Source organism: Raphanus sativus, chromosome 7 (genome assembly GCF_000801105.2).
Source record: "Raphanus sativus cultivar WK10039 chromosome 7, ASM80110v3, whole genome shotgun sequence".
NCBI classification, from domain to species: Eukaryota; Viridiplantae; Streptophyta; class Magnoliopsida; order Brassicales; family Brassicaceae; genus Raphanus; species Raphanus sativus.
In genome coordinates, this window is record NC_079517.1 from 23,083,398 (window position 1) to 23,108,001 (window position 24,604).

The window sequence follows — 24,604 nt, forward strand, 5'->3', positions numbered from 1 at the left end:
AAGGAAAAACCTACGGAAAAACTAAAAACAAAGAAAAACGCACAAACCGAAGGAAACGAACAGCCGACCCCGGTCGTGGCCGTGGCCGCCAGGCGGCTAGCCCCGTGCTGGCCGTGGCCGCCGGCGGCTAGCGCCCGTGCTGGCCGTGGCCGCCGGGCTGCTAGCCCCGTGCTGGCCGTGGCCGCCGGCTGCTAGCCCCGTGCTGGCCGTGGCCGCCGGCGGCTAGCGCCCGTGCTGGCCGTGGCCGCCGGCGGCTAGCGCCCGTGCTGGCCGTGGCCGCCGGGCTGCTAGCCCCGTGCTGGCTGTGGCCGCCGGCGGCTAGCGCCCGTGCTGGCCGTGGCCGCCGGGCGGCAAGCCCCGTGCTGGCCGTGGCGGCGGCGGCTAGCGCCCGTGCTGGCCATGGTCGCCGGGCGGCTAGCCCCGTGCTGGCTCGGGTCGTCGGACGGCTAGTCTTCGTGCGTAAGCTCCAGGCCTCTGGGTCGCCAGAAATCCGTATTTTGCGACTTTCCAAGTCCCCGCAAACAAAACTCCTTTTTCTGCTCCAGGATTTCAAAGAACCCCTAAGACGTCAACGGATAGGAAGACTTCGTATAAAATGGTGATGGTTATCTTAAAACACCATTCACCACGGCAATGGATCGAAGATCTTCCGACAGACTCGACATCTAAGTAGGAGCATCCTTTCAAAGAAATCGTAGAAAAAAACAGCGGAAGTCCGGAAGACGGCCCGAAAGGGACCAAACCTGATCGGACGACCCATTTACGATTTTCTAAAAGGATAGATGCGACAGTTTACAATTATCTTCGCCAGACAAGATAAATGTTAAACTTCCGAAAAGATAAATGTCAACTTTCCGAAAAGATAAATGTCAACTTTCCTGATAAACGCGAAAGCCAACGAAAATGGAAAAAGTCCAGCCCGCGGCAGACTCAGCCCATCAAGGATAGACCGTCATATGGGAGTATATAAGCAAAGCTAGGAGCAGAGGAAGGGGGATCCGAAATCAGAAGAAAGAAACCACTCCAGAGCAATTTAGAACTTAGGCGCTTATTTCCTTTTTTAGCGAGCTGCGACTCGACTAGGTTAGATCTAGGTTTCGAGACTAGCGACGATCGACAGCTCTTGCGGCCGAGATCTCGACCTGTTGTCCAAACGCTCTCCGCAGATTCGGAAATAAGATTCTTTCTTTTTGCTCTATTTTACGCATTTATTCTCGAATTAGACTTGTCTTAACTTTGTTGTGCGTGGCCCAGCAGATAGCCGGGATCCTCGGGGAAAACTAGGTCAACTTAGTTTTCCTACGTTTTAACTTAACTAAAATCGACAGTGCGAATTTCGGTTCCCTCAGGTCCCCTTTTTTAAAATACCAGCGCTACCTTTCATAATTGGCAAACTAATGGCAAACCCTTGGCAAGCAAACCCTTGGAAAGCTAATGGCAATGATACGAAATGGCAGGTTAATGGCACGGCTTCATGGCAAGATAATGGCAATGATAAAAAGGTTTTCGTTTAATGACAAGGAATTTGTTCTTCTGATTGATCAGCATTTGCTCCTTTGTTGATCTTATAAACCTTTTATATGTCGTGTGCAAATCCTTTTATGATCATCATGTGTTATTTTGGAAATCTTGGTCTCTAATGTTGTGTATTCTTGGTTATTGTATGAGTAGGAACATATAATAATTATTTCAATATGATTTCAAAATGATAAAAAAATTATTGGGTTATTAGAGACATAAATATAAAAAAAACCTTTAAACAAAGATGTTTTGAGGAAGAATTGAGTCCTCCTGTGTTATTAGAGGTAAATAGATAAGATAGATAAGTTGACCAAAAAAAAAAGATAAGATAGATTTCATTTATCTATTCATCAGATGGGCTGAAACCTCTAAATGGCCGCATGATTGTTTGAATTGGCTTTATTTTCTCTAATGGGCCTTAGTCAACTGATTGTTAGGGTGGCAAACGTTAACAGCAAAAGAAAGCAAGAAATCATCTCAGATCTATTATATTGCTTATATCAAAATTATCTGAAAAAACAACGACGAAATCCCTAACTTTGACCGCTCTCACGTTTTGAAAGGAAGTCGTACAAAAATGACAAGCTTTTCGAATCTAGTCTACTCACGACTGTCGCCAACGGTACTCACATGATAATAGTTATAACTTGGATTTCGTTTGTTGGTCCATGCTAAACGAACTGACTGTTGCAGGTTTGGAAAAATGGTCATCAAGGTAAAGGGAGCGACACCTACTCTCCCTGAGCAAGAGGATAGAGATACGAACTTGGTCGATGCGAATAAAGACATAAACCCGAACACTGGTGAAGTAGACCAAGACGTGATTTCGGGTGAAGAACAAGATGTAGATGCAAAGAACTGCGTAGAAGTAAAAGAGGACGTGAACTCGGTTGAAGAAGAAAACGCGAACTCTGAGAAGAATGCTGGCAAGGAAGACAGATAAATAGGATCTGAGGAGAGATCGAGTCACGAGACTCCGGTTGTTGATGATGTTCAGCCAAATGAAGAAAAAGGATATAAGGATGAGGGAAGTAGTCGCCTGACCTTAAGCAACTATGGAGACACGCGGGTTAGTGATTCTAAGTTTCTTAGTTTGTGAAAGTAATTGGTATAATTAAGATGACATCTTCGTTTTGATTGGGAGAAATGGAGTGAACTAGTGATTGTCGTTTTGATTTAGTGGGTAATTTGGACTAAAACTAGTCTGATGTATACTCTTGTTCCCATTGTTTGACAATTGCACAATTTCAAACCTCCGCTCAGTAGCTTAGATATCTCGGTAAATGATTTGGAGGAGCTCGTTGACGCTATGGAAGAGTGGACGCAGCATATAGGGCGTTGGGCGTGAGAGTCGCTGCATTAGAAGAACGATATGAAAAGGCCGGGAACAAGATGAAGGCTTTAGACAAGTTAGACGTGAGATTCGCTGTATTAGAAGAACGATATGAAGAGGCCGGGAACAAGATGGAGGCTTTAGACAAGATAGTCGCTACATTGGAAGGACATGATAAAGAGGTCGGGAACAAGACAGAAGCTTATGTCGAGAAAGTAGGTGAAGAGACTCACATGAGGATGAGAAGAAGGGGGAGAAAAAGGGAAAGGGTGTTAAAAGGACAGACCACAAGCTGGATGACAACCTGAGCAGGACAATGCCTAAGTGTAAGAAGCAAAAAATGAGAGCTTTTTACGTGGTTTGGTTAAAATATGGTGAAAAATGCTTACTACTACTATGACTATCACGTTGATTTATGGTTAAACTTATGTTGCTTGTTGGTGGTTGTTGTATAACCAACTTATGTTGCTTGTTGTTTGCTTGTTCCAGTTAAGGCATCTCCCAGATTAAGCCTTCTGCCTTCTATTACATTTTTATATTATGCAACGAACGAAATAATTTCTAGAATAATTACAATTATTCCTTTTATGATCATCATGATTTTGTCTAATCTAGCCACAGCCAGCAATCGGTAAGGGAATAATCACCTTAAACTTCGGCAAGTGTTGCTGTTCCCTTATAACCTACCATTCGCTTTGATGATGTCATAGATGCTTAAAATTCGCTTTAGAACATGTCTTGCTTGTTAAATCACGTCAGAGGCTAAGTATTGTCAATTTAAAAGAGCATTAGTAGATACATTGATTCAGTCGATTTCTTTGTTTGAAATTTTTAGAAGATTAATTTGTGAACTAATATATCACAATCATGTCAGAAGAAGAGTAGTATGTGGTCAAAAAAACATCATTAGTTACATAGATTGAATTTTCAAACACGATTTCTATATAAGAAAATATGATATATAAATTGCTAAACCAATAATATCTTAGTAATAAAATAATGCAATCAACTGTAAGAATAAACATATAAAATGATAGATGTAAAAGGATAGATGAAACAATATTAGGAAAATTAATTTAAAACATAATTATAAGTTCATCATCCACCATAATTATACAATAAACGGTTGTTAACAACCGTAAAATAAGTTCTTAAATTAAACATTACAAAATAAAGAAGAGAACAACATTAGAGATCTGGAAAACCACCACCAAAAGACCTTCACCGAGCTTCATTATCACCGAGATTAATTATACATTTGAGGTTCATCCAACTTTTACCAATCAATAGTAGGAACACTCACATTATTCATCCTGGCTTGGGCAAGCTGAAGATCGGATACAAGTTTCTCCCTCTCATCCATAATAGATGTAAAGATGGGTTCGAGTTGGTCAAGAGTAGAGAGCTTTGATTGAATCTCCACGACATTGAGCTCCTCTTTATGCTTCTCCTGGATAGCCTCGTTTTGCTCATTCACCAGTGCAAGAATAGCCTCGTAACGGAGCTTAGTCTCCATCTTGCCATCCATGTGTGCTTCCATTGGACTTTTGAGTTTGAGTTCTTGTTTGTTTGCAATGGAGAGTACATTGAGCGAGTTCAAAGCAGATAAAAGTAAGAAAACTCATTGAAGACAATTAATATATAAATATTTGTTCTATAGGTAAATCAATTAAAATAAAAATGGCTATAAAATGGTATAAGAAATTAGTACATGTTCGTCAAACATATACAACTATACAAAAATAAAACCCTAAAAGACTGAAAGACATTCAAATCACAATCAGAATATATTTAAAACAAATCTAAGGATATATCTTTGATAATAATGCATCAAAAAGACAACTTGATCCATCTTATTTCTGATCATCTAAATGTATATAAAATCGTACCTTATTATATGTATCACAACTAAAAAATCTAAAATAATATTAATTGTAACAAAGTAAACAGAGAGACACACCTTGATCTTGATCTTGATCTTAGAGAGAGAATACAGAAAGGCGAGATGTTGTTAGGTTGTATATGAGAAGTGAATAAGGAGAGTTTATATAGAAAAGAAGCTTGTAGAAGCGTGTACGTAAAAGATTTTTATTAATTAATTTATATATTAAAAAAACCAAATCATTTATATAAACTCGGAATATTCAATTGAAACCTCGAGGAGATCAAAAGAAAACAAATTTCAAAGCAGAAGATCTATGCATATGGATTAAGAAAATCATTAATTTTTTACATTTTCTAGACAAAAACGTCATTAATTGTTTATCTAATCACAATTTAACTAATACAAAAATAGAAGATATTTATTCATTGGTTAGACTGCATTAAGTGTAAATAAATTTTACATAGAAAACCGGAAACGACTTATAATTTGGAACAAATGAACTTCTCTAAAACGACTTATATTAAGAAACGGAGGGAGTATAAACATGTATAATTATTTCAGAAAGAATTATGATGATAATTGTATAGAAATTAAGTGGCTATATACATAGATATGAATTGATAATAAAATATATTGTTTAAGGATGTTGTTGTATAAACCTAATATATAAGTTGTATAAGCCCAATAAATAAGCCTGAAAGTTTGCAACTATACTCGACTTATATAATAAGCCCAAAATATGAGTTGTATAAGCCCAATCTATATTTTCATATAGTTAAATCACAAAATCTTATTTGTATATACTATCTTTCAAATTTGTTGTATCAGATATTAGACCATCTCCAATGGTGCTTCATTTTCCATTTTTTGCCTCATTTTAAAGTAACTTTTGCTATAATGATGCTTCATTTCTTGCTTCAAAATGAAACAATGAACAGTAAAGCTTCAAATTTGAAGCAATACTGTTCATTGCTTCATATTTGAAGCTGAACTTTCTAAATTATAAATTTGTTCTTAACTTTTATTTGTTCTTATCTTTTACCAAAATAAATTAATATACATTGATATTAACCAATCAATTTCAAAATTTCGGCTATTTTTTCATTTAATTATATATTTATATTAGAAACATAAGAATATTCATTTTTAATAACTTTAACTCATTTAAAAATAATGGAAGATAAAAAGCTCACATTTCACTTCTAAACACTTTTATTATCTTTTTTAAGAAAAATATATATAAGAAGTTGTTTTTTACAAAATATGGTGTTCTGTGTTTTTATTCATGTTATATAATAAATTTCTTATATGATAGTGTTTAATTTATATTAAATAATAATTATGTTGAATTATTGTTAAAACAAAACAGTTGGGTAAAAAATACTAAATACGAAAAAGTATAAGATATTATTAATAATTAGTGATAAAGTGAATAAAGAATATACTTGGAATATTCCTTTTAGAAGCAATCCATTGAAGATGAGTGCTTCATTTGAATAAAGTGCATTTTTGAAGCAGAAAATGAAGCTAACCATTGGAACACTTTAATAGTATAGATTGATGCATTAACTCTTTGATAAAGGTGTTTAGGTTAGCAATATTGGTGGTCTAGTGGAACACTTTAATTTTTCTATTTAACTCACACTGGGGCTTCATCTAGACACCAATAATACTCCCCTCTATTTAAGGTGCATAGTATCAATGTTAAATAAACTCTTAAAGCAAAATAGTATGGTTGATTTTTGTCCTTCCAAATGTTATGAGTATACTCTATATGACTAATCGGATGTTATTCGTGTACCCCTACTGATTTGATTTTTACAATTTCATATTTTATTCTTTGTTATGAATGATTATGTATTTGAAGAAATCGAATTCGGTGGGATTACCATTATATACAGACGAAGTCATATATAGTATGAAGTCTATAATGACACTTATAATTATTGTGAAAATAAAAATATGGGTTTTTCTCTTTTAGTTATTATCTCCTGAATATAAATAGAGTATTGCTGTAGTTTAGATCATGTGTAAATATAAGATAATTAATCTATTTAATTTAATACAGACAAAACAGAGTATTGCTACCTCAATGAATAACTATACATATAAAATACGAGATCCAAGTTTTATTAGAACAGTTGAGTAAGTATTATAAATTTTAAATTTTAGGGTTTGGAATGAAGGAAACCGTACACAATGTGGAGAATAGAAGGCATGTAGAAGAAAAAAACAAAATATCTGGTCCGTTTATTCTGACTAATAGCCAAGATCGTGATCCGCGTGATAAATGTAACACCCAATCAGAGAGACGAAGAAAGCCTAGAGATCTGGTTCATTGATTTTGTCTAATTTAGCGGCTGATAATAATTGCAACTTGTCTCGACCTCGTCACGAGTCATCATCCAGGTGCAATGGAAGTTTTTCGTAGAAGTAAACTAATTCTATAGGAGAAAATCAAACATCTCCAAGATAGAACCAAACCAAGTTTTTGTCACAAAATAGCATTACAAGGAAGAAAATGACCAAAATAAATTTTATTGAAGGGTAAATATGCATTTATAACCCTTGGGTTAATTAATCTAAGACTTAGGATTTAGATTTAAGGGGTAAAGGTGCTATTTTGGTCATTTTCCTTTTATTTTTTTAGTGCTATTTTTATGACAAAAACTTAAAAAGTGCTATTTGAGAGATTTGCCCTATAAAATTTAAATGTTTGATGTTTTTGAGTAAAATTTTAAGAAATAAGCTAATTCTTAATTTTGAAAAATGGGTTTGGGGTATGGGGTATAGTTTAGGGTTTGGAATGAACGGAGGCGTACACAGTGTGGAGAAGAGGGATGTAGATGAAGAAAACCGAAATATCTGGTCCGTTTATTCTGCCGATTAACCAAGATCGTGATCCGCGTGACAAATGTAACAGCCAATCAGAGAGCCAAAGAAAGCCTAGAGAGCTAGTCCATTGATTTTGTCTAATCTAGCGGTTCACAATAATTACAACTTCAATGGGGTCTTGAAATCTTCACGAGTCATCATCCTTAAGGTGCAAGGGAAGTTTTATGTACAAGTAAACAAATTCTAGGGCTTAAAAACAAGATTATATTCGCATACCGAGTATTGCTGTAGTTTACAAAATTCAATTTTAGTTATTATCCCCCGAATATAATCAGAGTATTGTTGTAGTTTAGATCATATGTAAATATAAGATAATTAATCGATTTATGGTCAGTTTAATACATACAAAACAGAGTATTGCTACCTCAATGATAACTATACATATAAAATACGAGATCCAAGTTTTATTAGAACAGTTGAGTAAGTATTATAAATTTTAAATTTTAGGGTTTGGAATGAAGGAAGCCGTACACAATGTGGAGAATAGAAGGCATGTAGAAGAGAAAAACAAAATATCTGGTCCGTTTATTATGACTAATAGCCAAGATCGTGATCCGCGTGATAAATGTAACACCCAATCAGAGAGCCGAAGAAAACCTAGAGATCTGGGCCATTGATTTTGTCTAATTTAGCGGCTGATAATAATTGCAACTTGTCTCGACCTCGTCACGAGTCATCATCCAGGTGCAATGGAAGTTTTTCGTAGAAGTAAACTAATTCTATAGGAGAAAATCAAACATCTCCAAGATAGAACCAAACCAAGTTTTTGTCACAAAATAGCATTACAAGGAAGAAAATGACCAAAAGAAATTTTATTGAAGGGTAAATATGCATTTATAACCCTTGGGTTAATTAATCTAAGACTTAGGATTTAGATTTAAGGGGTAAAGGTGCCATTTTGGTCATTTTCCTTTTATTTTTTTGGTGCTATTTTTATGAGTAACTATACATATAAAATACGAGATCCAAGTTTTATTAGAATAGTTGAGTAAGTATTATAAAATTTAAGTTTTGCCATTTTTGGGGTATAGTTTAGGGTTTGGAATGAAGGAATGCGTACACGATGTGGAAGAATAGAAGGCATGTAGAGGAAGAAAACCGAAATATCTGGTCCGTTTATTCTGACCAATAGCCAAGATCGTGATCCGCGTGATAAATATAACACCCAATCAGAGAGCCGAAGAAAGTCAAGAGATCTGGTCCATCGATTTTGTCTAAATCTAGCGGTTGATAATAGGTTGAACCCCATTAAGGCCGATCATCTTGATTCTTACCCACTCATAAATGTGTATAAAATAATAGGTTCAGCCGAAAGAAAAAACCACAGTTTCTTACCTATATATTACTCAACCAAAAAAAATGGAAAAACAAGCACATCAAAACTCATCACAAACTCCTATTCGTAAGCCTAAAGCAAAACTCAAAAGAAAACTTGATGAAGGTAATAACTCATATGAGCTACTCCTTTGTTTCTTAAAAGAAAGTGCAGCAACCAGTGAACAGGGTTACATGGTGGCTCAAATGCGTATACAAATTGAAGCCAAAAAATTAGCTCTGAAAGAAATGGAGGTGGAAAATAAATTATTACTAACGAGTTTAAGCTCTATAGGTGATAATAATATACGTGAGTATATTCGATCCGAACAAGCAAGAATCATACAGAAAAGGAAAGAGCAACAGCAACATCCGCCCACTACACCAATCTGTTCTTGTACTTTTAAGTTTTCGTAATAAATTGTAATCTATCCGAACAAGCAAGTCCAATTCGGAGTTATCGGAAAAAATAAGCAAGTCTTAATATTTGTGTGCGTGAGTTGTTTGAATAGTGTTGATTATTTATGTCGTTCATATTATCTTTTTTTGTACTTTTGGTTACAATCTATACCAGTTTCTTTTTTATTTTCAAAGTTTGTGTCACATACCATATAGTACATAAAATATGCTATCAGAATATAAATAATTATAGAAAAAACATCTATATAAATCTCTAAATCAATCTATTATAAAAAAATTCCTTTCAATCAATTGTTATGTGTTCCCAACAGCTAATCTTCTATCGATTATCAGCTTTACCAACTACTGACAACAAAATTATAATTGTAGCTTTACCAACTACTGACAACAAAATATTAAAAAAATGATTAATTGAGAAGCAAAATAAGTTAAATTTTTAGTTTATCCGGTTTACCAAACAGGATCTTAGAACAGATCTGGCGGACAAATAAACAGAAACAACAAATAGACCAAGTTTTAAAGATTAATAAAATGAAAGGGTTAAGCTTCCATATTTGGCTCACTCAGATTGAACCAATCCATCTCAGCACCCCTAATATCATCCACCTTCGACTGTGCAACCTTCAGATCCGCCTCAAGCTTTGCCTTCTCAACCTTCAGAGCTTTCAGACGAATAAGGTCTTCAAGCAACTCCAGCTTTGCTTCAATCCGGCAAACTTCGATCTCCTGGGCATGCTTGGCTTCCAAAGCAATTGTTCGAACCTTGTAAATTGCAAGCATGGCCCTGTAATGCTCTTCCCTTTCCCTTTTCCCCGACAGATAAGCTTCCTGAGTTGTCGCAAAGTTCATCTTGTCTGACATCTCGCATGTGAAATAAAAACAATTGAATTACCCTAAGTCTAAACTAATGTTCAAGAAACTATAAGAATATAAAATCAATTTCCAAGGAAATAAGATCTAACAATTTATCGGTCAATTATTTTAGTAATTACAAAACAGGCTACAAATGTTGGATCATCTACGATGAGAATTCTTAAAATTAGGCATAATGTTGTAGAACACATTGATCAAAAACTTCCATCGAAATGGGATCTAACCATATTCCTCACGATCTTTTTATTTTTATATAAGACAATGATCGTATAACTCCACAACGCAATTATACCTTAGTTAGATAATCTACAGTTTCACAAATCCATAAGACCTAATGATCTTCAGTAAAAAAACCCATATAAAATAAACGTCAATAGAAGTAAGAGAAGCTGAACAATCAAGGAAGATGGTTAGAACTTGCTCCATCGAATTTCAAGCTACGTGGATTGAGCTTCTTCAGGTTAGGATTCAAGAAAGTAGACAAACAGTTTCTAAATAGAAGTAAGATCGAGAAAATGTTTTCTAAATCTATATTTGAATCGTTCAATAGATAAAAATCAAAACTTAAAAAAGCTTTTTGATTTGGATGGCGGAGATGTTGGAGGAGTAGATATTAGGGTTTGCATAAATGGTGTGACCCAGTGTAATAAATAATTCAATTTATATACTTAAGTCGTTTCAGTTGCTTCGCTAATGCGTTTTTGTTTTTGGGCCCCCCAAAATATAGTAATGGCTAGGGTTAAACTACTCCATTTTGGAGTTGAACTTTTATTTTTAATGATATGGTCCTTTAAATCTTTATGTTCTTATTTCTTACTAATTATTTATAGTATAATAAGAATGTTGGTTTTACATAAAACAGGATTTTCAACTCACTATACTAACTAAATGATATTACTGCTTTTCAACTTTAAAAAATGATATAATGTTGTGCTTTTATATGAACGTGAAAACATAGGGAGTTGTAACTAAATCTAAACAAATATTGCTAAAAATGTTATATTGTCACGTTATGCTTTAATAATTGAAAATCTTATCTTCCAACCAATAACTCCTGTCGTTCTTATTTTTTTTTAAAAATGAATATTTTTTTAATAAATGAGACTCATTCTTCCATTATTGTATTTGTACCACTACCACAAATCTCACCTTGCAAAAACAATTCAATGGATTCACCAGATTTTCTTTTTGATATCTAATCTTACAAAAGGTAGTCTGAAATCGAAGAAAGATTTATCTTTAACCACTTTAGGGAGCATCGAAAGAAAATCGAAGATAAAGTTCCATCTCGTAGCAAAACCAAATCCTTTTATTCAAGACTTTATCTTCTCAGTGATGATATCAACTACACTCACCCTCAAAACCTTCCAGGTAACTAGTTTTTTTTTTTTTGAAAACTAGTTACCTGGAAGGTTTTGAGGGTGAGTATAATTGATATCATCCACTGAGAAGATAAAGTCTTGAATAAAAGGATTTGGTTTTGAGCCATCAATCCCATATTTGGCTTGCAAATGCTCGATCACTTCCAGGTAACTAATTATTTTTATAAAAAATAAATCTCCAAAATAACATTTAAAAAAATTTATCATAAAAGTAACATGAAAGATAAAAAAAAATCTAAAAAAGTATGCATTTTACAAGCGGAATTTTATATGAAACGTGAAAACATAGGGGGTTGTAACTAAATCTAAACAAATATTGCTAAAAATGTTATATTGTCATGTTATGCTTTAATAATTGAGAATCTTATCTTCCAACCAATAACTCCTGTCGTTCTTATTTTTTTATAAATGAGACTCATTCTTCCATTATTGTATTTGTACCACTACCACAAATCTCACCTTGCAAAAAAGAAAATTCAATGGATTCACCAGATTTTCTTTTTGATATCCAATCTTACAAAAGGCAGTCTGAAATCGAAGAAAGATTTATCGTTAACCACTTTAGGGAGCGTCGAAAGAAAATCGAAGATAGAGTTCTATCTCGTAGCAAGAGAAGATATTTCACAGGATATAATGCAGCGGCAAATCAAGTACGTGCGAGATCCGTGTTGCGGGATTCAAATGTCAACCACGAATTACAATCAGATCTGGTGACTTTTGTGAAAAATTCGGAATGTTCCGCGGTTAATGAAAATTTCAAGTGTCTAAACTGAGTACACTGTACTAATTAAGTTACGAGTGTTTTATTTGTTTTGCGGTGTGCTTTTATGTTTATTTTATTATATTTTCGTTTTTTTGTGTGTTTCCTGTTTAGTAATTGGTACGTCATTATCTGTATTTTCGTATTTATCACAACTCTATCTCTCTCCTTATTTTGTGGATTTTTTTTATTTTCTTAAAATTAATATGTAAGTGATAAATACGAAAAACAGATAAACCCGTACCAATTACTCACGTACCACAACGGGTCCCACAAAAAACGGCTGGGACTATATTCCGAATTAGGGGTGTTTCGCGAATATATTGGCAAGTTCGGACTTTACTCACGTACCACAACGGGTCCCACAAAATACGGCTCGGATAAAGAAATGCTACTATAGTCTGTTTTCTCTGTTTTTAAATTGACATTAAACAATCTTAATATTATTGTTTGCACTGTTATACCTAAGTTTAATCAGTTATACATGGCAAGGCAACGGCAGGTTAGCGGCTGAGGATTTAAAATCGTTAACCCTACTATCATCAATGTTTATACTCACCCATAGATTTCTATGTATCTTATAATTTACCTCTCTCGGTGTCTTCGGTTGTGTTGTTCGATTGAGGGGATATTTTGGAAAAGATGCCGAACATGACAGTTTTTTACGACGATTTGTAGTAAAACAAATTTACATTCATTTTTAGATCACTAAACAAATGTGAATTTTGGATTAACAGTTTATCCTTTAAAAAAAGTTATGACGTCATCGATCACCAAAAACTAGTAACAGAAATCCGCTTGTATTTTCAACTCATTCCACAAACATGGCAAGGCTCAGCAAGGCAAACGCAAGCCTAAAAAATAAATCACTATTGTAAGAGAAAGAGTTTCTTTGAATTGTCTTATCGAAGATGAGTCTTTTCGACAATCCTATACAGCTGGTTTGCACTGCAAACGTAATCATTTCGCTTTTAGGCTTTGACTAAATACTTCTAGCGGTTGAAATTTATTTTCATATTGATTCTTATTATAGTTTTCATCTCGTCAAATTTATGATGTTAATAATATTATATTTAAACTGTGCAAATTTGATTTTATATTGAACTTTATGTTTCTTTTTAAATTTTTTGATGTTTTATTTATTTTTAAGGCCGATTGATGTTGTAGCTTTTATGTTTATTTTTAAAATTATTGATGTTGTATGATTTTAACAGAGATATAAACCCTTAACTTTATAAAATTGAGCATTATTACTGGCGTAAGTAAAGAGTAGTGGTAAACACTGTATACTTTTAAGATAGCTCAGCTCCTCCTCCACTCACAGGTTCTCCATCTTTGTCGGGGCCGGTCGAGTTGCAGGTTAGTTGTGCTCTCTGGCTCGAGCTTTCTGGAAGTTCCGATCTTTCTAAGCTTTCTGGAAGTTCTGAGCTTTCTTTGCGAAGTAGGTTTTAGTGGTTCCGTTTTTTATTCCTTTTTTAATTGGGATCTGATGAGAAGTAGGAATCCTCATATCACAACGGCGTTGTCATGTTTGGGGGTCGAATTGTAAAGGAAATTGGTTATCCTAATGTATTTCGGTGTTGGAATGAGAATGGAATTGTCCATGATAATTCAAATTGTTCTTTGTAACTGAAGGATAACTAGAAAACTAGGAAGAACTGGTATAACTGTAGATAACCGAAACAACTAGGAACAACTGGTATAACTTTGGATAACTATAGTAAGTTTCTAGTGTTTTTTTTTTTGCAGGGTACAAGGAGCAATCGCATGATATCGTTGCGCAGAAGGAATGTGGCGGTTTCTGATATACCTGTTAGTCCGGAAGAGAGCTACAAGATGATGTACAGCTATTTGTACATGTTAAAACAACTGAATCCGGGAAGAAAAATGTTGGGGTCAAAATCGGTCAAGACGAAATCGATGTCCGAAAGTCTCGGAAAAACATGAAAAATGTTAAAAGCAACCTCGAGAGACTAATTGATAATCGAGAAACCTTAAGAAAAATTAAGTTCGAGATTCATCGTCTTGAAATCAACTGCTAGAAACATTTTCTACACAAGGAAAAACCTACGGAAAACTAAAAACGCAAGAAACACGAACACGCCAAAGGAACCGAGCAGCCAACACCGAGCGTGGCCGTGGCCGCCGGGCGGCTAGCCCCGTGCTGGCCGTGGCCGCCGGCGGCTAGCGCCCGTGCTGGCCGTGGCCGCCGGGCGGCTAAGCCCCGTGCTGGTCGTGGCCGCCGGCGGCTAGCGCCCGTGCTGGCCGTGGCCGCCGGGCGGCTAGCCCCGTGCTGGCCGTGGCCGCCGGCGGCTAGCGCCCGTGCTGGCCGTGGCCGCCGGGCGGCTAGCCCCGTGCTGGCCGTGGCCGCCGGCGGCTAGCGCCCGTGCTGGCCGTGGCCGCCGGGCGGCTAGCCCCGTGCTGGCCGTGGCCGCCGGCGGCTAGCGCCCGTGCTGGCCGTGGCCGCCGGGCGGCTAGCCCCGTGCTGGCCGTGGCCGCCGGCGGCTAGCGCCCGTGCCGGCCGTGGTCGCCGGGCGGCTAGCCCCGTGCTGGCTCGGGTCGTCGGACGGCTAGTCCTCGTGCGTAAATTCCAAACCTCCGGGTCGCCAGAAATCCGTGTTTCGCGACTTTCCGAGTCCTTGCAAGTAAAACTCCTTTTTCTGTTCCGGGATTTCTAAAAACCCCTAAGACGTCAACGGACAGGAAGACTTCGTATAGAACGGTGATGGTTATCTTACAACACCATTCACCTTAGCAATGGATCGAAGATCTTCCGAAAGACTTGACATCCAAGTAGGAGCATCCTTTTAGAGAAGTCATAGAAAAACAGCGGAAGATCGGAATACGGCCCGAAAGGGACCAACTCCGATCGGACAACCAGTTTACGATTTTCTAAAAGATAGATACGACGGTTTACAATTATCTTCGCCTGACAAGATAAATGTTAAACTTCCAAAAAGATAAATGTCAACTTTCCGAAAAGATAAATGTCAACTTTCCCGATAAGCACGAAAACCGACGAAAATGAAAAAAGTCCAGCCCACGGCAGACTCAGCCCATCAACGATAGACCGTCCTATGGGAGTATATAAGCAATGCTAGGAGCAGAGGAAGGGGGATCCGAAATCAGAAGAAAGAAACCACCCCAGAGCAACTTAGAACTTAGGTGCTTATTTCCTTTTTTAGCGAGCTGCGACTCAACTAGGTTAGATCTAGGATTCAAGACTAGCGAGGATCGACAGCTCTTACAGCCAAGATCTCGACCTGTTGTCCAAACGCTCTCCGCAGATTCGGAAATAAGATTCTTTCTTTTTGCTCTATTTATTTTCCGCATTTATTCTCAAATTAGACTTGTCTTAACTCTGTCGTGCGTGGCCCAGCAGATAGCCGGGATCCTCGGGGAAAACTAGGTCAACTTAGTTTTCCTACGTATTAACTTAACTAAAATCGACAGTGCGAATTTCGGTTCCCACAGTTTGGCGCTAGAAGGAGGGGGATTCACGGCTTATCTTTCTCGCAACTACGCACGCCCGGTTAAGCATGTCTGTCGACGCGGAAAAAGACAAGCAAACACACGACGGACCAGCCGTCGATGTCAACGCTGAGAAGACTCCTGACAGAAACGTATCGACGGTCACTGCCGAGGCAAACACCGCGATGCTGGACCAGATGAAGGAACTGTTCGCCACCGCCCAGAAACGGTCGGAAGAACAGGAGAAACTAATGGCTTCACTCGCTAAACAGGTTAATACCTTAACAGCGAAAAGCAAACTCCCGCGCGGGGCCACCAAGGTGAGGCGTGTCAGGAGGCTGGACTTCGGACCTTCCGAAGACCAAGAAAAAGATGCCCCGAGAAAGTCCCCGGAACTCGTCCCTGACGATACCACTCCGACGGGGCAGAAGAAAACGACGGGCAACCTTCCACCTCCCGCAAGGGACAACGAAGGAGACGACGTCGAAAGAATCAATCTGGATGTCAGCGATCAATCGGATCCGTCCGACGAAGACGCCGACATCCACCACCGAAGGACCCGAAGTCAGTCAGCTCGACTGGCGGCAGCCTTCGAAAAGCCCATGACAGAAGAGGAAGAAGACCTCTACTGGTCAGAGCAAGAAAGGCTGGCTGAGGACCAGACTCGGGCCTATCGCCGCCAGCGTAGACAGAAGAGCGCAAACGGCACCAGCGAGATTCACGATCTACGTGAGTACATCGCCAAAACTGCAGCCGAGGTGAAAGCGGTAAAATCGCAGATTCACCACGTGACCAGCACTGCCCCCGAGATCGACCTGCTCCTCGAGGAGTCGAGAAAAACCCCGTTCACCTCTCGAATCACGGAGGCGCGAGTCTCGGATCCTGGGAAAATAAAGCTTCCCACCTACGATGGAACCACAGATCCAAAGGCACATCTGCAGTCTTTCCAGATTGCAATGGCAAGGTCTAAACTTCCGGAGCGGGAAAAGGATGTCGGCTGCTGTCTCCTGTTCGTCGAGAACCTTAGAGGTGCTGCGCTCGAATGGTTCTCACACTTGAAAAGAAACTCCATCGGAAGTTTCCGCCAGCTCGCTTCAGCTTTTCTGAAGCAATTCTCCATGTTCATGGACAGGGAAACTTCCGACGTGGACCTTTGGAGCCTAATTCAAAAGGAAGACGAACCGCTCCGCGACTACATAAGGAGGTTCAAACTCGTGATGTCCAGGGTAACAGGCCTCAGCGATAGAGTCGCCATCGACGCCCTGAGGAAGAACCTCTGGTACAAGTCGAAGTTTCGAAAGTGGATTTCTCTGGAAAGGCCACGCACCATCCAAGATACCCTCCACAAGGCAACGGATTTCATCATCATGGAAGAAGAGATGAAAATCCTAGCGCAAAAGCATGGACCGCCGAAAGCGTCCGGCAAGAAGAAAACCTCTCGTAACGACAAGTACGTCCATCACGAGGGGGAAGACGTCCAAGGCGAACATAATTACGCCGTTAATTCCGAGCAAGGAAGGACCTCCGGAAACACCTGGACGCGGAACTCGTACAAGGACAATTCCAGCTGCGAGTTCCATCAGACGAGAGGTCACTCCACCGCCAACTGCAAAGTCCTCGGCGCTAGACTCATTATGAAGCTGCTCGACGGCAAACTAGCAACGGTCAAGAGCATGAAAGACCTGATCCTAGATTCTGACCGTCCGCCGAGGACCGACGGAGCCAATCCCAATAACGCTCCTGGAACTCAATCGGGCGAAAAACGCGAACGGAGACAAGACGGCGAAGGAAACAACAACAACCGCCAAAGGATCAACATGGTCATCGGAGGATCGCATTTTTACCAGGACTCTGTGTCGTCAATCAAAGCCTACGGACGGAAGGCCGAGACAAGCCCCGGATGGTGCCCGGAGGACGACGTTCCCAGTCACGCAATCACCTTCGAGGAACAGGATACGACCGGACTCGATAAACCCCACTACGATCCTCTGGTCATCGACTTGGTGATTCAAGATCTCGAAGTCGGCCGCATCCTCATCGACACAGGAAGCACGGTCAATATCATGTTCCGCGACACTCTGCAGAGGATGAACATACCCCTCGGAGAAGTCATCCCAGAGCCAAGACCACTGACTGGATTCTCGGGCGTCACATCCATGACCCTCGGAAAAATCAGACTCCCGGTCATGGCTAAAGAAGTCACAAAGATCGTCGAATTCGCGGTAGTGGATAACCCGGCTATCTATAACGCCATAATGGGAACTCCTTGGATAAATGCCATGAAGGCAGTCCCGTCCACTTACCATCTCGGCGTCAAATTTCCAACACCAACTGGAACAGCGGTAATCTGGGGAAGCCAAAAACAGTCGCGACTCTGCTTCCTAGCCGAACATAAACTTCGCAGCAATCGGAACGCCCCAGTAGCTAACCCGAAGCGAACCAAGAGGAACCTGAGTACCTCCGAGAACTCAGCAAAAAGCAACTCGGATTTATCCGAACAGGCCACAACTCAGGATACTGGAAAGATCCTCGAGTCCGTCGCCGAAAAAACGGATGATCCAACTCCCGACGCGACCGCCGACTTAGCTGAAACAGTCAAGGCGCCAGAAATCGTGGAGTAATAACAACCGTGATAGAAACAGAACTACGAGATGGCTTGATCCTCGCAAGAGGTACGTAGGCAGCTCGTCGCAACCCGACGAGTTCAGCTATCCCCCTCACCAAAAAGGGGGGGGGGGGAAGATAGGGACGGACATCCTTGTACTCCCGCAAAAACGCCCTTTATGTAACCTATTTATGAATAAAAAAAAATCTTCTTTTTCAAATGCTTACTCAAAGCATAAACATTACGGAAAACGAAAATCATGTCTTTGGGGAACACGAGACGTCGTTAGTTCCCGAAAAATCTCGATTTTCCTTTCTCCTCCAAACAGTCCGTCCGCGACTCTAAAGACACCAACAAACAGTCCGTCCGCGACTCTAAAACTCGTTTCCGTCGATTGGCCCCGACGGAAAAAATAGAAACGTTTCACTCAATCAAATTCGTAGTCCGGCTTCTAACGAAGTCCTTTTTGCATCCGACAAGGATATCATAGCGCGCTATACAAAAAATCCAAATTTTGGTTAGCTCTTCGTAAAGGAAGTAGCTCGACTCGTATCCAAACGAATCATATAAGCCGATAAGCACTTCGCAGATTCTAGAACGGTACGAGTCAGGTCAAAATCGCAAACAAGCAAAACGAAAGCCGATTTGTCATCGCACAGCTTCAGTCCGAGAGTAGACCTAGGTCTTGCCCTAAACCCAGCCTTGCTGGTATCTAAGACATCTCACAGGCATAAGTATCCAGAATACGAGATCCCAAAAGTTGCCTCTTATCGCTTACAAACCTAACGTTCGCTACAAGGTGACCTACGGACCTAGCGACAAAAAAAAAGAGATTGAATGCGAAGTGACTACACGTATTCAAACCCTCTACACTTGACGAAAGTATAAATCAAAACGCAGATTTCATAAAAACATTTATAACAGGGATCCGAAAGCCACCAACGGCTGATCCCAAAAAACATAAAGTCACGCGACCTCCTAAGGGTCGCAACACATACATACAAACGGCCACACTTGGCCAATCATAAATTATAATCAAATTCATAGCAGTCGGTTAGAGATATTCCGAACGAAGAGTCGGGCTGATCAACCTCCTCATCCCCGTCGCCCACGTTTGGGTCCTCGCCTACATCCGCCGTATCCTCCGAGACCTGGATAGGATTCCACAGTTCTCGAATTCTTCCTTCAATCGGAGGAACAAAGGATTCGGCGTTGGCACATATCCTCATCGAGCCATCCATCGTGGCAAGTTCGCCGGAAAGAGAGAAGTTCCCACGTTGCATCTTGCCGAGAATACCGACCGAACCACGGCACTCGCGAAAATCACCTACAAAGTCCTGAGCATCTTTGTATGCTTCGAACTCAGTAGAAAAAACTTCAGCCCTTCGGTTCATCTCGGCGGCAGCTCTTCTCCGTCCGCTCCTCTCCGCGCGAACAAGGGCTCGAGCCTGGATTTTGACTTGCCGGCGATTTTGCTCCTCCATCTCCAATCGATACTTAGCAAACTCCCTTGCCGTTTCCTCCGCTTTGAAACGGGCCAACCGGGCGGTGCGGAAACTCCCATCAATCGATGCATTCCAAACTCTCACGGCCTGCAAAGAAGCCTAGGTCAAACAAAAAGAAAAGAGAAGTTACTCGAGTTTCAAGAACAAACCTCGTTGACCAAGCGAGCACCCTCCGCAGTCACTTTATCCCTTTCCTCGTTGTCCAAAGACTCGTCACGGGAAAACGCCGGAGGAAGTTCGTCAAAGAAGTCACCCGGGGGAGGAACATCCCGACTCTCTGAGGTGAAGCCAGGGTCATATCTCGGCGTCGCGCCATCTCCCGACGAGGCCTCAAAAGCGATCCCTTTATCTTTACGAGGTCTCCGCCTCTGCCTTAAAGGGGCAAAAACGTAGGACCTATCGTTGACGCAAGGACGTGTACCACCTCGCGATCGGAGAAGCGCGACAGCCCCTCGAATCCGGTCGAGAGTGAAGGAGTTCCAGGAACAAGGCCTCGACCTAAAAAGATCCCTCCTGACCGCAAGATCGGAAGGAACATGCGCGAGACACCTGTTCTCTAAAAAAAAAAAAAAAAAAAAAAAAAAAAAACACACGTTCAATATTCGCCTTTCGAATGTTAAAAGAAGGACTGCAATAATTCTTACCTCGCTGGTACAACCAGTCCGTCGGGAATAGGTGGAGAAAGCCTTCCTCAACAGACTCTCCGTCTATCCTCACAAAAAAGAAACGATCGACATAATCCTTGGCATGCGAAGTGACTCCATTGATCACCGAAAAATTGGTCCTCGCCTTCATGGAGTAAACTCCATTGATACTCGTCGCCTTGGAGTTCCATAACCCCTCGAAATCGGCAGGGCTAAGATCTATCCCTAACTCGTAACTCAGAATCACGACGCCGAGCCAGCTCTCCAAAGCTGACACGTTCAGCTGGCTGATTGAGATTCCGAAACGGTCAAGGGCCTGAACGATGACCCCAGGGATTGGGAACCACAATCGACATTGCGTCAAGAACGCCTCGTAACAAGTAAAATAACCCTCCGGAGGATGCTCCGAACTCTCATTCCCGCGGGGAATGCGGAACACGACTCCCTCCGGAACTCCATAGTACTCTCGCAGAGTTTCAAGATACTCGGGGGATACTTCGCTCGGTGAGTCGATTTCTCCACGCGCCTTCAGAGGTCGCCGGGGAATCGGGATCACGGGAAGGGGAGCATCAGTGCCAAAGACAACATTGCAGTACGCGTTCCTGTTGATCTCCGAAACCTCGGGCTTCGGATTTTCTTCCTCAGCGCGAAAACTATCCGAGGACGAGTGAGACTGCCTCCTCGAGATTTTCGATCTTGAAGTCATTCTTTTCTTAAAAGCAGAGAGAGAATTTGCAAGAGAGAGATTAACTTGAGAATCTTGGGTGAAGTAAGAGTGGTAAAGAATTCACAAGTCTTTATAGGCAAAATTTTTTACTATTCACCCCGACCTTCGGCACGATTTCGTCTCCATACTTTCCTCATGAACCATACCGCAAGCTAGGACCTACGAACCCTACGGCTCCTAGCTAGCTGGGGGGCTAACTGTTGGGGTCAAAATCGGTCAAGACGAAATCGATGTCCGAAAGTCTCGGAAAAACATGAAAAATGTTAAAAGCAACCTCGAGAGACTAATTGATAATCGAGAAACCTTAAGAAAAATTAAGTTCGAGATTCATCGTCTTGAAATCAACTGCTAGAAACATTTTCTACACAAGGAAAAACCTACGGAAAACTAAAAACGCAAGAAACACGAAGACGCCAAAGGAACCGAGCAGCCAACACCGAGCGTGGCCGTGGCCGCCGGGCGGCTAGCCCCGTACTGGCCGTGGCCGCCGGTGGCTAGCGCCCGTGCTGGCCGTGGCCGCCGGGCGGCTAAGCCCCGTGCTGGCTGTGGCCGCCGGCGGCTAGCGCCCGTGCTGGCCGTGGCCGCCGGGCGGCTAGCCCCGTGCTGGCCGTGGCCGCCGGCGGCTAGCGCCCGTGCTGGCCGTGGCCGCCGGGCGGCTAGCCCCGTGCTGGCCGTGGCCGCCGGGCGGCTAGCCCCGTGCTGGCCGTGGCCGCCGGCGGCTAGCGCCCGTGCTGGCCGTGGCCGCCGGGCGGCTAGCCCCGTGCTGGCCGTGGCCGCCGGCGGCTAGCGCCCGTGCTGGCCGTGGCCGCCGGGCGGCTAGCCCCGTGCTGGCCGTGGCCGCCGGCGGCTAGCGCTCGTGCCGGCCGTGGTCGCCGGGCGGCTAGCCCCGTGCTGGCTCGGGTCGTCGGACGGCTAGTCCTCGTGCGTAAATTCCAAACCTCCGGGTCGCCAGAAATCCGTGTTTCGCGACTTTCCGAGTCCTTGCAAGTAAAACTCCTTTTTCTGTTCCGGGATTTCTAAAAACCCCTAAGACGTCAACGGACAGGAAGACTTCGTATAGAACGGTGATGGTTATCTTACAACACCATTCACCTTAGCAATGGATCGAAGATCTTCCGAAAGACTTGACATCCAAGTAGGAGCATCCTTTTAGAGAAGTCATAGAAAAACAGCGGAAGATCGGAATACGGCCCGAAAGGGACCAACTCCGATCGGACAACCAGTTTACGATTTTCTAAAAAGATAGATACGACGGTTTACAATTATCTTCGCCTGACAAGATAAATGTTAAACTTCCAAAAAGATAAATGTCAACTTTCCGAAAAGATAAATGTCAACTTTCCCGATAAGCACGAAAACCGACGAAAATGGAAAAAGTCCAGCCCACGGCAGACTCAGCCCATCAATGATAGACCGTCCTATGGGAGTATATAAGCAATGCTAGGAGCAGAGGAAGGGGGATCCGAAATCAGAAGAAAGAAACCACCCCAGAGCAACTTAGAACTTAGGCGCTTATTTCCTTTTTTAGCGAGCTGCGACTCAACTAGGTTAGATCTAGGATTCAAGACTAGCGAGGATCGACAGCTCTTACAGCCAAGATCTCGACCTGTTGTCCAAACGCTCTCCGCAGATTCGGAAATAAGATTCTTTCTTTTTGCTCTATTTATTTTCCGCATTTATTCTCAAATTAGACTTGTCTTAACTCTGTCGTGCGTGGCCCAGCAGATAGCCGGGATCCTCGGGGAAAACTAGGTCAACTTAGTTTTCCTACGTATTAACTTAACTAAAATCGACAGTGCGAATTTCGGTTCCCACAAAAAACCTGTGTGAAATTGGATGAGGGATCTAAATTCAAGTACCTATTTGTCGCCTTGGGAGCTTGCATTGAAGAGTTTGCAGTTATGAGGAAAGTGATAGTTGTGGATGCGACATGGCTGAAGAACGGATATGGTGGTGTTCTAGTGTTCGCGAAAGCTCAAGATCCTAATCAACACGATTATCCACTTGCCTTTGCAGTGTTAGATGGAGAGAATGATGCTAGCTGGACTTGGTTTTTCGAGATGCTTAAGAGTGTTATACCAGACTCTTGTGAACTGGTTTTCATGAGTGACATAAATAGAATAATGATCTCCGCTATAGTAAACGTGTTTTCTCAGGCTCACCATGGTCATTGTTTATGGCATTTGAAGGAAAATGTGAAATTGCATGCTTGTGGCGTCAGAAAGGATATAGTCGGGCATAGATTCATGGAGTTGGGCAGATATTACACGGTGGCTGACTTCAACTCAGCTTACGATTCGTTTAAGATAAGCTATCCTTCAGCCTACAAGTATGTTGAAGAACAAACTGAAGAGGACAGATGGGCAAGAGTTTTTTTTCAACGTGATAGGTACAATTTGGATACAAGCAATAGTGTGGAATCAATGAAGAACATAAATAAAGAGGCAACGACGTGGGCCTTGATACCAATGCTGGATTGCATCATCGGAAAATTCTCTGATTGGTTCAATCAACATTGGAAGGATGCTGTTTCTGGATCAATTGATAGCAAACTGGTGCCTCGGGTTAAGAACTGCTTGCACGAGCTATGGCCTGTTGCACAAAAGCTACACGTGCGGAAGATTGATAGTTATGTGTTTGAGTACGAGATCACCGACACTGAAGGAAAGATGTTTTTGGTGAGCTTAGTTGAGAGAAGTTGTACTTGTAAGGTGTGGGATTATGAAAAGTTTTCTTGTCTTCACGGACTGGCTGCTTACATATCGTTGGCAGCCACATTCATATCCATGAGCTGTGCTCAGAATACTACTGGGACGGAACTTGGGCACTTGCATATTCTAGGACACTTTATGTTGTGCCCGACAAGTCTTCTTGGAATGTACCGGATTACATCAGGGAGGTGAAGATCATGCCTCCGGATCGCATCACACGGAAGGGAAGGAAAAGAGTTTATTTTAATTATTTGGATCTACGAGTAATGCATTAAGCTCTCTGTTGTATGCTTCGGAAAACTGCGTAAAACTTGGTTATCTACTTTGTTTTCTAATGACATTAGTCTTATCTATATCAAAACTCGGTTATCATAATATTATCTATATCAAAATGTGATAGTTTTACATTTGTTTCTTTGCTATGATTTATAATGCTAACAAAGCTAGGTCATCACATTTCTAATGACACTATTATTGTCTATATCATAATCAATACAAGGTTATCATAATATTATCTATATCATATCTCGGTTGTGGTAGTTTTACATTTGTTTTCTA

At 41.2% G+C, this 24,604-nt stretch overlaps 1 protein-coding gene across 1 annotated transcript; it reads left to right on the forward strand.

Annotated features, from left to right (window-relative positions):
* The first annotated feature begins 23,236 nt into the window (after window positions 1-23,236).
* Window positions 23,237-24,238, forward strand: LOC108835572 (uncharacterized). Its single transcript, XM_018608809.1, has one exon. The coding sequence runs from the start codon at window positions 23,237-23,239 to the stop codon at window positions 24,236-24,238; it is 1,002 nt and encodes a 333-aa protein (XP_018464311.1).
* The last annotated feature ends 366 nt before the right edge of the window (window positions 24,239-24,604 follow it).

Excerpts from the sequence above, each read along its gene's own strand:
- LOC108835572 (XM_018608809.1), top strand. The coding sequence starts at position 23,237 with ATGAGGAAAGTGATAGTTGTGGATGCGACATGGCTGAAGAACGGATAT.